The sequence below is a fragment of the Clarias gariepinus genome, chromosome 5 (assembly GCF_024256425.1).
Source record: "Clarias gariepinus isolate MV-2021 ecotype Netherlands chromosome 5, CGAR_prim_01v2, whole genome shotgun sequence".
Classification (NCBI taxonomy): domain Eukaryota; kingdom Metazoa; phylum Chordata; class Actinopteri; order Siluriformes; family Clariidae; genus Clarias; species Clarias gariepinus.
In genome coordinates this window covers 9784436-9799070 of record NC_071104.1, presented here as the reverse complement: position 1 = coordinate 9799070, position 14635 = coordinate 9784436, and the positions used below count along the sequence as shown (strand labels likewise).

The 14635-nt window shown below is 37.5% G+C and overlaps 1 protein-coding gene across 1 annotated transcript in view; it reads left to right on the top strand.

Moving 5' to 3' along the window:
• Positions 1–5415: 5415 nt before the first annotated feature.
• The window catches only part of arhgap15 (Rho GTPase activating protein 15), a 41180-nt gene continuing 31960 nt past the window's right edge, over positions 5416–14635 (top strand). Inside the window, exons 1-4 of the mRNA XM_053496397.1 lie at positions 5416–5569; positions 9858–10014; positions 12528–12584; positions 12736–12803. Of these exons, the coding sequence (XP_053352372.1) occupies positions 5562–5569; positions 9858–10014; positions 12528–12584; positions 12736–12803 (290 nt within the window). The 5' untranslated portion in view covers positions 5416–5561. The remainder of the gene's footprint in view (positions 5570–9857; positions 10015–12527; positions 12585–12735; positions 12804–14635) is intronic.

Here is a 14635-nt window from a genome sequence, read left to right as displayed (position 1 = left end):
CATGAGGGATGTGGCAATAACTCCCAGTCTAGTTCTTGTAATGTGCAAGTGGTGTTGGTGAATGATTGTGGTAACAGTTCCCACAGACAGATTTGTCTCTTCCACAAGTTGGTGACAAGTTATCAGTCAATTTTCAAGCATCAGTTCTTCCACTAGCTGAATGTTCACAGGAATGATTGCAGTGGACTCAGAACCACCTCTTGTGGGATCGTTATTTACGGCTTTCTTTAAAGCAATTGCATAATTCAAATCACTGGACTGTCCATGAAGTCATCTGTAAATGTCAATTTGTTTTATGCCTTATTTTATAAAAAATCTTATGAAATGCCCTGTTTTAACCTGAACGGCCCTCAGACAACCAGGTCATTGTATGTTTTTATCATTTATCATATTGTAAAAAGAGCATACATTATTTTTTTATGTGTTCATTTATATCCACCGTGTCTTTATAAATAAAAATAAATGAAAAGTAAGGAGGAGGGATAATGAAAAAGTTGGTTTGGGAAAAATATTTAAAAAATTAAAATAGAAGGAAGAACTGAAACAAAGTTTTTGCCTATTTTAAACAAGGGTATGCAAATACTATGTTAAACTTTACATAATGCAAAACACTTCCAATAAGCTATAGCTAGACTTCTACATCAAGTGGTTACTAAAAGAGCGTGAGCTTCCCCCGCAAGGTGAAAATGAAGTAATTTCTAATCAAGGCAACTCGACCACTGTTTCCTCTGTCAATAGAAGATAGAAGTTTCACGCTTCAATATTTTTAACAATGTTTAATAATGAAAATATGACTTTCTACCCTTCCTGCACACCACAGGTTGCTGAGTTTCAAACGTAAAATCAAGCTAGAAACTTTAAAAGATTTCCTAGGTGCTATATGCTATATGTCTTGGTTCGAATAACAATTCCAATAATCCTAGACAGAAAATATGAAAAAATAAAATTTAAACCAACAATGTAAATGAATATCAGTGGAATATGGTATTAGGTCGGACTTAGACTTTACTTGAACCTTGAAATGTGTCATAAAAATAGCATTGAGCACGTTATGTAAACCTATGTCATGTTAGCATTACCAGTAATTAACCGGACAGGCATTTTTAAAAAGGCATTTTTAGTGCTTCTGCAACAGCCGGGAATAAAGCTGTTTCTTTAAGTTCTCCAAATGATACAATTTTAACAAACAATTTTTAACAATTTATTTGTGAATTACTGTGTCAAATAAGTATTTGATCACTTGCTTATCAGCCAGATTTCTGACCATTTAAGACCTGTTATTTTGCTTTTAAGTAGTCCGTATGCTTCTAACGGAGCCACTCCTTAGTTTTCCTGGCTGTGTGCTTTGGGTCATTGTCATGTTGAAAAGACCCAGCCACGAACCATCTTTAATGCTCTCACTAAGGAAAGGAGGTTTTTGCCCAACATGTTACAATACATGGCCCGGTTCATCCTCTCCTTAATACAGTGCAGTCGTCCTGTCCCCTGTGCAGAAAAACAACCCAGATGATGCTTCCAGCCCCATGCTTCACTGTAGATATGGTATTATTGGGATGATACTCATCATTCTTCTTTCTCCAAACACGGCAAATGGAGTTAAGACCAAAAAATTCTACTTTGGTCTCATCTGACCACAGGACTTTGACCTCTGGATCATCCAGATTCAAACTTCCCTGGCAAACTTCAGACGGGCCTGGACATGGGCTGACTTAAGCAGGGGAACCTTCCGTGTGATGCAGGATTTTAAACCATGATGTCTTAGTGTATTACTAATAGTAGCCTTAAAAACGATGGTCCCAGCTCTCTTCACAGCATTGACCAGCTCCTCCTGTGTAGTTCTGGGCTGATTCTTCACCATTCTTAGCATCATTGATTCCCCATGTATCTACTTAGACTTTGTGGGGTGATTGTGGGGTGCACAGGTGTCTTTATGACAGCTAATGACCTCAAACAGGTGCTACTAATTTAGAATCATGAGCAGAGTGTAGCTGGACTATTTAAAAGCAAAATAACAGGTCTTTGAGGGTCAGAAATCTGGCTGATAAGCAAGTGATCAAATACTTATTTGACACAGTAATTCACAAATAAATTGTTAAAAAAATCATACAATGAGATTTTAGATTCTGTCTCTCACAGTGGAATGTGAATTACACCTATGCTGAAAATTGTAGACCCCTCCATGATTTCTAAGTAAAAAAACTTGTAAAATCAAATACTTATTGACCTCACTGTATATATATATGACTGATGACTGACCACCTTTAGCTTAAATTACTGCAAATCATGTGTGAAAATGATTCCTCATGCTCCCAGAACCAAAGAATATGTATTCTGAGGCCTGTCATTAGGCACTTTGTATGATGGGTGCACTGCTTCCTGCACATCAGTTCTTACCCTGATCTGGACTCGGCATAACTTTTGCATATTTCCCAGGAAAATTCACACCGTGAATGTAAAATCTAGCTAAAACTTGGATATATTAACGTGAGTGTCTGTAAGAAACTAAATTACTTTTGCTCAGCTCTTAGTGGTCATTTGAAGAACTGCATGTTTTTGCATTTCCACGTCAGACTTATTTATCAGAACTGGAGGTTGCTCCTTGGATCACATTCACTCATGATATATTTTAATATATATTTTTATATTATATACACATTTTTTATTATTATTGGCTTTTTTATTTAAATGAACAAAATGCATTACTAAATAAAATTAGTGGGAAATTGCTGTTGAATAAACTAGAACATTTCTGAGCAGCATTGCACCACTTCATTTTAGACTATTTTTTTTTTATAACAGCATGGCCTTTTTAATGTGTTTCTAAATTACTACAGCCTAGTTTGCTATTTACAGGTTAAAAAATAAATTTATGATCATGACAGGCTGTCAACTTTAACATTTCGTTAATCCTGTTTGTCATTGTTTTTATTATTAGAATATATTTTTATTTTAAAAAGTATGACAGCTCAAATGTTTATAAAATTTACCTTTATGTCAGAGCAGCTCATGGTAATGTTTAACTTTCAAGCAAAGTGTTAGTTACCTATCTCCTGATTGATAAAGTACTGTATGCATAAGGACGTCTCGGGTTACTTTACTGTCACCCTGTTCCCTGAAAAAGCAGGAACTGCGTGAAAATGCTATGGGAACATCTCTTTGTTCTACCGGTTGTAAAGCATGTGTGTATCAAACACGCCAAATTTTGGCCAGTATAACCTCGGTCAGGTGACGTCATCTAATAAGGTGCACCTGCAGGTTATAAATTATAGTGAACTGGGAACATCCTCAGGTCAATTTTGTCTGAAAGGACATCCAGTCACACAAGCAGTGCGGCATTGGAGCACAGCATCTCGTTCCCGCTTTTTTAGGGAACAGGGTTACAGCAAAGTAACCAAAGATGTTCCCTTTCAAAAGCTACATTCGATGCTGCGTGAAAACGCTATGGAAACGAGAATACCAACGCCGCCGCACTGCAAGTGTCTGGACCCCCAGGTTGTGTTGCGTGTGCGCACTATAGCCAAGGAGGTCTCAGACATAACTTTGGGATGCTGACTCGAGGACACATGAGCCTGGAGTAGCATGGACATCCGAACTATAAAATCTGACAAATGTATGCGGGGAGGACCAACCTGCCACATCACACACTTGCTGCAAGGGGACACCTCTTGCCAGCGGAATTGACGAGGCAGTCCCCCTAATCAAATGAGCTCTGATTCCGAGTGAAGGTTCCAGAGTACGGGCAGGGGATGAAATATTATCCCCTGCTCCTGAGACAGAAGATACCTCCTCACTGAGATCACCCAAGGTGAGCTGCCGAGGAGAGATATTAGGTCCGAGAACCACACTCTGGTCGGCCAAGAGACCCTCGCCAGGACCCCCGGGAGCAGAGCTATCAGGAAAATGCATAAAGACGTAATCTGGGCCATGTATGGGCCATCGCATCCAAACCCAGGGGGGCTGGAGGAATCAGAGAGTAGTAAAGGGGACATTGTGCTGTTTCGATGATGAACAGTCACTTTCTGGCCTAGCTTGATTTCCTTCAGGGTGTTGAGAATGGATTCAACACGCGCGGGAGACAGCTGTGCCCGCATTGTGATCGAGTCCCATGTAACACCCAAATATGTTTTGTTCTGAGCAGGAAAGAGACCGCTTTTCGTGGCGTTAAGTCTCTATCCTAAGGAATCGAGATGAGCTAGGACGACATCCCGATGTCAAAGCGCTAGCTCTTGAGACTGAGCTAGAATCAGCCAGTAGTCTATGTAATTCAAAATACGGATGCCCTGGAGTCAGGACTGAATCCATGCATTTTGTATATGTGTGGGGTGACAGAGCTAGGCCAAATGGAAACCCGATACTGGTAAGCTTCATCCCCGAAAGCGATTTCTATATGAAAATATGTGTCCTTCAGGTCGATTGTGACAAACCAATCCTCTGGTTGGATTTGAGAAACAATCATTTTGACACTCAACATTTTGAACCTGTATTTTCTGAGGTAGCGGTTCACCCCGCGAAGATCTAAAATTTGATGCAGCCGGGAAGAGCGCGACAGAAAAGGGAAATTCCGTCTCGTGCGCATCTTCCAGATCTGCACGTGAAAGCCAGGAATGTGCCAAAGCACCTTAATAGAGAGGAGATCACAGTGCTCACACTCTCCCTGAAGACCGAGGAGACCGAGGAGAGCGTGCTCTTCCCCCAAACACTCGAAAGAAAAAGTGTGGAGATCGCCCTCCGAAAGAGATCTATTACACGGAGGCATGCATCTCCTATCAAACTCCGCCATATCGGTGAGTAAATACTTACAAACTCGCTTGCACACACACACACGCAACCACATTGCACAGTCCTGAAGATAAAAAGATCTGAGGATGTTTCCGGTTCACTCCTATTTATAACCTGCAGGTGCACCTTCTCAGATGACGTCACCTGACCGAGGTTATACTGGCCAAAATTCGCCGTGTTTGATACACACATGCCTTACAACCGGTAGAACAATGTGATGTTCCCATAGCGTTTTCACGCAGCATCGAGTGTAGCTTTTGAAAGGGAACCAGGAACCAGGAAGTCCCTAGCATAGTGAAACTGAAATAAGAAATTAACTATATTTAGTATAATATATCTGTGTATTACTATATCTTAGTCCAATACTCACTCTTAGTTAAAGTAATGTTCTAGAAAAAACTATTCCCTTCTTTAAATACTTTCCATTCATAATTAATTCATCAAACCTAAGTTGAATCAATATCACCAAAAACAAACAAGGTAAAAAAAAAAAAAAAACTCTCTTAATAATAAAACAACTCTGTTGCTGGATCTCTGCATGCAGCCATCTTGAGAGAAGATAAAAAAGCTGTTGCAGGCCTCAGGAAGTGGTGAAGCATCATGTCTGCACTGAGACGTACAAGCAGTGTAAAGTCTGCATCTACCACGTGAGCTAATCGCACTTCCTCTAAATGTTACCCTCTCTTTCTTTCCTTCTCTCTCATATACATTCTTCTCTTTGACTGTCCCACCATCTCTAACCGTGGGATCAGCTAAAGACAGCACCGCAACCGTACCATCAGATGAGCAGGTAAGGACGCATTTTATTTTAATGGCCCTCATTAGCACGAAAAACATGAAAAATGGAGAAATCTCTCGTGATAGAGAGGGCGGACGAGTTGCGGTTTGAGTTTGAATTTGATTTTATTGTTTTTTTCAGCTGACCCTTTTGAATGCTTAGGGTTAAAAATACACCTGTACTGTATATTATTTAGTTTTACTAAAATATACTAAAATATCTATTCAATTTAATATAACACTGAGGCAAGTGCAATAAGCAAACAATAAAAATTGTAAAGACTTATAACCTAATTACATCTTGCTAGGATTTGTCACTGTATTTCATCTTAAAATGTGACACAAATATATTAAAAGTAAAAAACGTTGCAAAGCATCTTCTGTCCTGGAAACTTTCACTTAAGTAGAAACATGACTCTGTGATCAGTTGGCACTTGATTTCCGTTACCCCATTTTTTAAAGTGATTTATTTATTTCCTGTTGTTTCAAACAGTTGCTATGTAGCGACAGGGCTGGATTCATGTGTGTGTGCTTGGTGGGTGTAAGTGTCAGGGTTTCCTCACATTTTAAACAGCACTTTCCGTCACTAGAGTTAGCAGTAAACATGCCTTATGCTGCATTTAGACCAATGTGACCATCTGAAAGAAACTGACAGATTTTGCTTATTTGCAGTCAAATCTACTGATCAATTGTTCCTAATCAACCACTGCTAACTGATATTTATATTGTCTTTATGAAATGTCCTTAGTGAAAAGCAATTACCTTTATCATTAATACAGTATATAAGTAATCAATACTTTAACCCTTTAAAGCTATGGCATGTTACTCATCTTAAGCATATTATTAATCGGCTAATATGAATTACACAGTCACTGCTGTAAAACTAACAGGAAAACACACACGCTTGCAAGGTGTAAATGTTCACTGCCAAGTGAGAAAAGTTGCTCTGGCACAATACCTAGATACCCAGCTTTAAACCTCAACTCATGTGACGTTGTGATTTCGCTCATGGTTTGGAAATACACAATCTATTCATGTTGGAAATCCAGACAAAATGGTGTTAGTGCACCCCAGTTTAATTCCATGGACGTCTGAATGAAGTAAACTCAGTGAGCCTTATTTTCATTGTAGAGTTAGCATGCTTACTGGATGTACTGTTAGCAAAAAGAGCTTTGGCTTCACTTTCATTCGGCATGAAAGCCGAAGTTTAATCCTATAAATAAGTGAAGCATTCTTTCTGAAAGGACTGAGATGAAGGTGGCATGAAAGGATTTTGAGGATTGACTATATAAGGGCTGGCAAGTGGCCCATCCAATCACAAACAAGCAATTCAGACAGCAAAAAAACTTTTTAGATATATATTATATAATGTATATATATGTGGATCTTAAGCTCCTTATTCATGCACCTAGACACCTTTATTTTATTGCAGATGCAAGTTTGGTGGCAGCGATAGCTCAGTGGTTACAGCTCTGAAAAAAAGAGGTAAAGGTAAAGCCTGGTTTATGCTGCTGTGCCATGCCTATGCAGAGCCTATACCTGCAGGCAATGCAAGTGGCACACGGTATTGCAGGCATTTATATTCTCTCCAGTGAGTTTTTTTTTTGGTGTACTATAAACAACAGTGTCATCCTGCAGTCTTTGTAATGTGGCAAAGGCGAATCCTACAAATGTATTTCTTTACAAACTTGGGGTGGCCTTGATGTGCCCCATGTTCCTTCAACTTTCAAATACTTTTACTAGGTGGATCAATCAGATTTGGTGCGGTCTGCATCAATGCAAGGTGTAGTTACATTTTTGGAAAGGTGCCCTTCAGGTGGGTTACGTGCTTACTGCAGTGTAGACTTGATGTAGACGCATAAATCAGGCTTTACCGATCAGGACTTTGATGGTTCAAGCAGCCACTATTAGGTCCTTAACCGTCGATGCTTCAGGGGTGCTGTATCAGGGCTTACTTTGCTAAGTGGAAAATAAAAGCTTCTTTTTCTAGTTTTATAGCTTCTAGATTTAAAGTGGAAAGAAAAATTCTGACATGTAAAACCTTAAGGGAGGGGGTGGAGGAAATCAACATCAGTGGCCATTTCCTATCCGCTTAAGTTGTTGTTATTATTATAGAGTTAAATTCTAGCTAGCTAATCAACTATTTTCAGCAAGGTGCTTTTCCTAGATGAGTGACCTCAACATTTGTATGCTTACTGTACGTAAATATGTAAAATTATACCAAAGCAAACTGCATAATCAAAATCTATTATAGCAAACACTTAACAAAGCATGTGCATATTACTTTGTGCAACACATTAGCTGCATGAGAACATGTCACCATTGTCTTTCTGCAGTTTGACTAAGGAAAGCGCTTTATTATACTCTAGTTTTGCCGGTAGGAGAAAGGTTATTGCTGTAGTTTGGAAGAGTGGTAACTGCAACTTCCTAAAGTGAGGACATATAATGCAACAGGATGCATCATAATGCATTAGTTTAAAATGCTGATTATTTTGTAAATGTTTGTTTTTATGGTGTATAAATGCAAAAAAAAAAAAAAATTAAACTAATGCTACAAATAAGGTGCATTCTCAGTACTGATATTTTTGCCAATCCCTATTATATTAAAGTGTCCAGGCTGGTGACAAACACTTTGTGTCAACTAAAGGCTAGCTTAGATTACTAAGAACGTTTTCATGAACTTTTACTTCATGGCCTGATGTCGCAATGATGCAAGCCTTCATTTCAGGAAGCTCGCTTGACACCGTAAACACGACACTGGGAAGTGAGTCAAGACCTACTAATCTACATTTTCACCATGTCGAAAAAAAAACGACACAAAGAGTAGCACATTGCTGACACAGCCTGAAACACTCTGTTTCTCTAGAATCAATGTACTACGCTGTAAAGAGTCAACTCCAGAAATACTGGCACCCTTTATGAAAATGAGCCGGAAACTTAGAATGACTGATATTTTTGGATTAGCCCCATGAGAATGCTGTATAGTTTTATTGGCTGCACATTCACTAATAAAATTGGGCCACTTCCTGTAATCACTATCAGGGTGGAGACACTTGTAAAGCAGCTGGCATGTTTTTTTCTTGCAAGACACTTCACGCGGTCAAATTCTTCATTTCTTTAAGTAATGATATTAACTGTATACATATATTTTAGCCATTAAGCATCCAGCATCACTGAAGCATCGTGTTATTCTACAGTAGCTCACCGCTGATATACATTATTTTTTTGTTTGGGGGGTGGGGGGTAAACTGTGGGTGTAACAGGAACGAACCAAACAGGGAAGCGATCTTAACAACTGCCCTCTTGACAGATATCCACAATCCCACCACGACACAACTTTGCGACAGCATGTTTTCGACTAACTGGAGGCTTCATTTACAAACTAACATTGTGACACATAGAAACACCGTCCTGTTTTGAGAGATTAAATCAAGTGAAGGCAATAAAAAAAACACACATACATACAAAATCACTTTATACTGTAATAAAAGACTGACACTATGTTGCTATAATATTTCATAAATATGACACACACACACACACACACTATAGTGTGTTCACAGTGACAAGCTCAATGAAACAGACTGTACAGCTGAAGGTTTTAGATTAGGTCTTTTGTTTATGGATAGTGACTGAAGGTACTGTCATTTTAATTTTTTATGATTTAGTGTTTAAATTATGCATTTATATATCATACAATGAGTATACGGTACTGTGCAAAAGTACTCTCCTCATCTTCATATAATTTACCCATAAAGAGCTTCAAACTTTCTTGTATTCTTTTATTTCTTTGTAATTTCTTTTCAATTGTACATTTAGGCAGCCTGTCACAGTAAAACATCTGTTCCAAGTACTTTAATTTCCTCTATATAATTTAATTATATGAAGAATATGAAGAAATAAGGGATGGCGGAAGACTTTTTCACAGTACTGTACAGTATGTTGTTTTCCCTATAGCCTTGCCGATCATGCTGTGAGGGAAGAGAGTGGGTTTAGAAACTACATAAAGCTCATTCATACGTCAAGCTCACATGATTAGATCTAAATCCAAATATGTAGCTATTGTGAGATGTTTGTGTTTTAAGACACGTACAGTATAAACACATTGTCTCACTACACATCGTTTTAGAATACACTCTAAAATAAGACTGTCTCGACTTTTGACAATGAAGTCTTCAGAGCTATATTTAATAACGGAAGTGTGCATAAAAAAGATCCAGGAACACATGCTGACATGCTAACTTTACCATTCTACTATGTCTTAAACGTCTGACCTTACCTGTGCTTGTCCACTCTCACAGCACTAGAGCCATGCAGAATGTATCGAAGCCGCCTCCTCCACTGGTGCTGCCTCCAGGAGCCGTAGCCATGAGGATCAAAAGCTCGACTGGCACCGGCGAACGTCTGAGTCAAACCAAATCCATGGTCATACCTGACCTCGACACGGCACAGAAACCGGTAAGATATTCTCCTTCTTATACACACACACACACACACGCACACACACAAGAATACCTTAAATACCTTCTAACTGCAACTTCACCTTAACCTTCACATATTTATCTCTGAATATTGTTAAATATCAGCTCTGACATAAGCGCTGTAATTTAAAATTGTAAGTATATTAAAGTCTTTGTTCTTTGCATGGGAAATAAAAAAGCAATAAAGAAAAATCATAGAAATGGTGAATTTTTCTGTATGGGGGGGGGGGGGGATGGTCTTTGGTCAGCATGTAGAATTACAAGGGGATTCAAGTCAAACCAGGACTTTTGATTGTACAGAACATTTATGAGAATTAAAAACTTCCATTATTTCTCTAAGGATATAATCCCCTGCTACACTAATGCACTTATCCCAGCGTTCCACTAAGGTGAAAGTTTTCTCAGTACACCGGAGCAATGATTAGACTGCCCGATTCACGTCTGAAACGCTGGCCTCCCAGGAACTCCTATAATGGCCCAGACAAATGGCTTGGAGCGAGGTCAGGACTGTATGGGGGATGTGGTAGTAACGCCGGGCCGATTTTCTGTAATCTGCAAGTGGTACTGGTGAATGGTTGTGTGTACAGTTCCCACAGACAGATGCGTCTCTTCTGCAGGTTGGTGACAGGTTATCTGTCAATTTTTAAGAATCAGGTATACACTCTTTAAATGTTCACTGGAACGAATGCAGTGAGCTTTGAGCCTTGATGGTTTAAATTGATCAACGATTAATAATCAGTTTGACCTTACAGTACAATTCTTCTGAAATCTAAATTGAGATAATAATATACTGTAGGTACATTATCACATATCTTGATCATCGTTAGTTTCCTGTGCTGCACACCAACCAGGAAGTTCATCAATTCCTCAACTGTCATTCTGTGCAATTAATAATAATAATAATAATAATAATAATAATAATAATAATAATTGCATTCCAAAGTTCATCTGAGACTTGAATGAAGCTTTTGCAGTTTCACTGGGCAAAATCGAGTTAGTAGATTTTAAAATTATGGAGCATTTAGTCTAAAATTAAGTAGTTTCTTTTCCACTTTGCCAACTAATATTGGTAGCCCTTTTTTTTTTAACTATACACTTGAAATGCACAGTTATCGATGATCCTGTAATTGATTATCATTCCATCACAAGTAACCTGCTTGAAGTCTAAATGAGAAATTTCATCACCCAGTCCCGGTTTGACTTGAACAGCCCTCTTACCTTACTTTAATTTTACTCAGCTTTAAAGTGCAATTAAAAATAACCTCGGGGCACATTACCTCAGAGGTGGGCAGTTGTGGTATTAAAAAAGGTCTTCTGTGTCCCTCTGCTTATCAAATAGAGGAAATTGAAGCAGGATGCTACAATTAGAAATGGTATCTTGTCACAGCAACCAGTAAAAATAAAATTGAATGCATTTTATCTATGAGAATTCTTCTCAAGGTGTAATACTAAACTGTTATAAATATATATGTTTTAAAAAAAAGCAATGATGTTTTTCTCTAGTTAAACTGAAAAATCTAACTCAAGAAGGTTAAAGCTCTGCTCACTTGACATAATCAGGTTATACGTATAATACAGTATAAAGAGCTTTAAAGCTAAATAAATATTTTCATTCTAACCTCATGTGAGTCTGTGCATGAGTAATTAGATATTTGCATAAATACATTTTTGAAAATGTTCCAACCCAAAAATTACTTCTAGTAATAGACTACACCGAGGCAGCTTTCTTGCCCATCTGCTGTGTGGATTGTTACGCAAATTCCCTGTGTGGTAACCGTACACACACCACCATCCTTCTGTTGCATGAAATGATGGTAAAACAGGAGGATGATTTGATATACAACACAATAGGCTGTACAGGTGGACTTTTGAAACCATCTTGGAAATTACATCATATGTAAAGTAGATATTTCTAGATTCCTGGTCAGTGTATACTTCTAATCAAATCTGGAGTTCCAGACAAGTAGAGATATTTGGGTTGGTTAATACAGACCGTCTGGTTCCATTCGTAAAAATGTACAGGAAATTCATGAATATGTTCTGACTCTAAGCAATGTGATAAACACATCGAGAATAGACAGTAGAGGGCAGACGTGCACTGGTTTACAAAACCTGCACTGACTACCGCTTTCACAAGACATTAATATCATTTACTGCCTGCCAAGAGACGGCTTTGCTAGTATGAAAATGTAAACCAAGCTCAACCAAATGACAAAATGAAACTACACAGACTTGACCTTAGATCCTCATATTTCCACAAAATGTTCATTGTATTATATTAGACATTTTTGTTAAAACTATTTAATGAACTTTGGTCAAATTGGCATCTTTGGTGAGTTAAGGAATTACAGCAGCATTACAGCAATCTTGTTTTTAAACAAAGCCCATCCCATGTGTGGTGAATTTCTCTAACGTATTTATTTTGTTTTTATTAAAAGTATTAAACCATTTGTATTTGAAATTCCCCAATTTCTCTTTTTTTTTCTGCAGCTTAACCGCCATCGCAGGAATCAGTCCCAACACAACACCAGTCATGGACTACAGCAGGTGTGTCTCCTAACTAGCTTTCAAAAAATGCTAAGCAGTGAACTCAACATGGACTGAATCAAAGCAGAATTTTAATATATACAGTAAATAATTATTACGGTACCGTTTTTGTAATACCTACTGATTTATTGTTACCTGCATCTTATCACAGCTCCAGCCTCAGTTACACGGGGTTTATCTGAACAAAGCCAAGATCTCTGAAGGAGGAAAGAAACTCAAGTATGTAAATATTTAATTCTTCACGCTTATTCATTCTAATGTTATGAAAACTCGCATGCAATTATATATATACACTCTATGGGTTGGAGATTTTAGTCAATATTGAAAAAATGACTAAAACTGATATTCTGAGAAGTTGATATTCTAAGCAGAATATTCAGATTAATAAAACGGCCTGTTTAGGTGACACCTCTGTGGTTACTATATCCTTCTTGAATGGAAGCATAATTGAGAAGGAAATTTTAAACATACAAACTTACCGTTTGGCCTAAAAACGGTCAAGGGAAGAAAATGCGTCCTCAAAATAATAATATAATATATTATATATAAATAATATATAAGTATAATTTAATATCACTTGATGTATAGCATGAACTAGGATAAAATAAATTTTTCATTTACCATGTAGTTACTGTAAGTATACAATGTCCTAGTTTTAATTATCACTTCAAATTCGGGTTGAATTAAACAATATCCTTCCATGATTACAAAGCTTTGGAGCCAAAATCCTTTTCTTTGTCATATAGTTCCAAAGCTTAAACATTAACACTTTATGTATTGTAAAGCATGGTTTTACTACTCATATTGTGAACTATGTCACTAACAGAACTTTTTATTGTTATGGGTTTGTTCTGTGGCATACGTTTTGATCATACTTGTGCTGTGCTTCTCTTATATTCTCTAAATATACTCCCACCCTTGCAGGATCAACATCCCAATGATCCATCCCCTTTATCTTGTTTTTATCTTTTTGATGTATGCCACAGAGAGGACGAATCATTTTTGAATTACAGAATGGAGTTCTGTTGGTCACCTGGATGACAAAACTTTTGCTGACATTTATATATTTAAATGATTTAAATTGAAAAATATATTTAAACTATTATTTTTTGTATCTAGGCTTTTAAAATATATATATTTTTAAAAATAGCTGTTGCTCATTCTAATGATCTTTATTTATTATTTTGAAACCAAGAAACCTTGGAAAAGTATACAGGGCACAGATGGTCAACGTAAGGAACGTTTTCAAGCAAAGTGAAGCATAAGATGCAAATAATGTTTGTGTGGTGTAACATGCTTTTTTTTTTAGATATGGAAAATATTCTATTTTTAAAGAAAACATTTAGAGCAATTACACTTATCATTAACAGACATGGAATGTTCCCCAAATTACAGAATGACTCATATAACATAGCACATGGTTCAGCACATTCTATCATATAGGACCAAACTTAAAGGCTCCATATTTTACCATTTCTTAAACAGGTTAACACAGGACTCAGACCTCCCCCAAATTGTGTCAATGCAATCTTATTATTTTAATTAATACACATTTACATTTCATTCTTTTGATTGTGTAAAGCTGCTTTGCGACAGTGACAATTGTTAAAGCGCTATATAAATAAAATTTAATTAAATTCAATTAATGCTCCAGCATTTTATATACCTCAAACTCCATATTTTAATCCACTTTTCTGAATGTGCCATTTCAGGGTAAGGCCTTGTTTACACAGGCGCTAAAATCGAGCGTTTTTCTTGCGTTTGTAGCGTCCGGTGAGCGCGGATCAAGCGGCGACGACGTGACGTGTGGTTGTCCGGCTGCGCGTTTATACGGCATTAAAAAAACGTTGCATGCAGCTTTTTCTTGGCAACGAACGCAACTAAACCGCTTCTAGTGCGTTTTCTTCGCGTTCATTTTACGCTTTGGAGGACCGGATATATCCCATGATCATACATGCTATACATAGGAAAATGCGGAAAAGGGCAAAATAAAAAGAATTTATTGTTGCAAAACTTTTCAACACAGTAATTTTCGCATTTCTTCATAAACC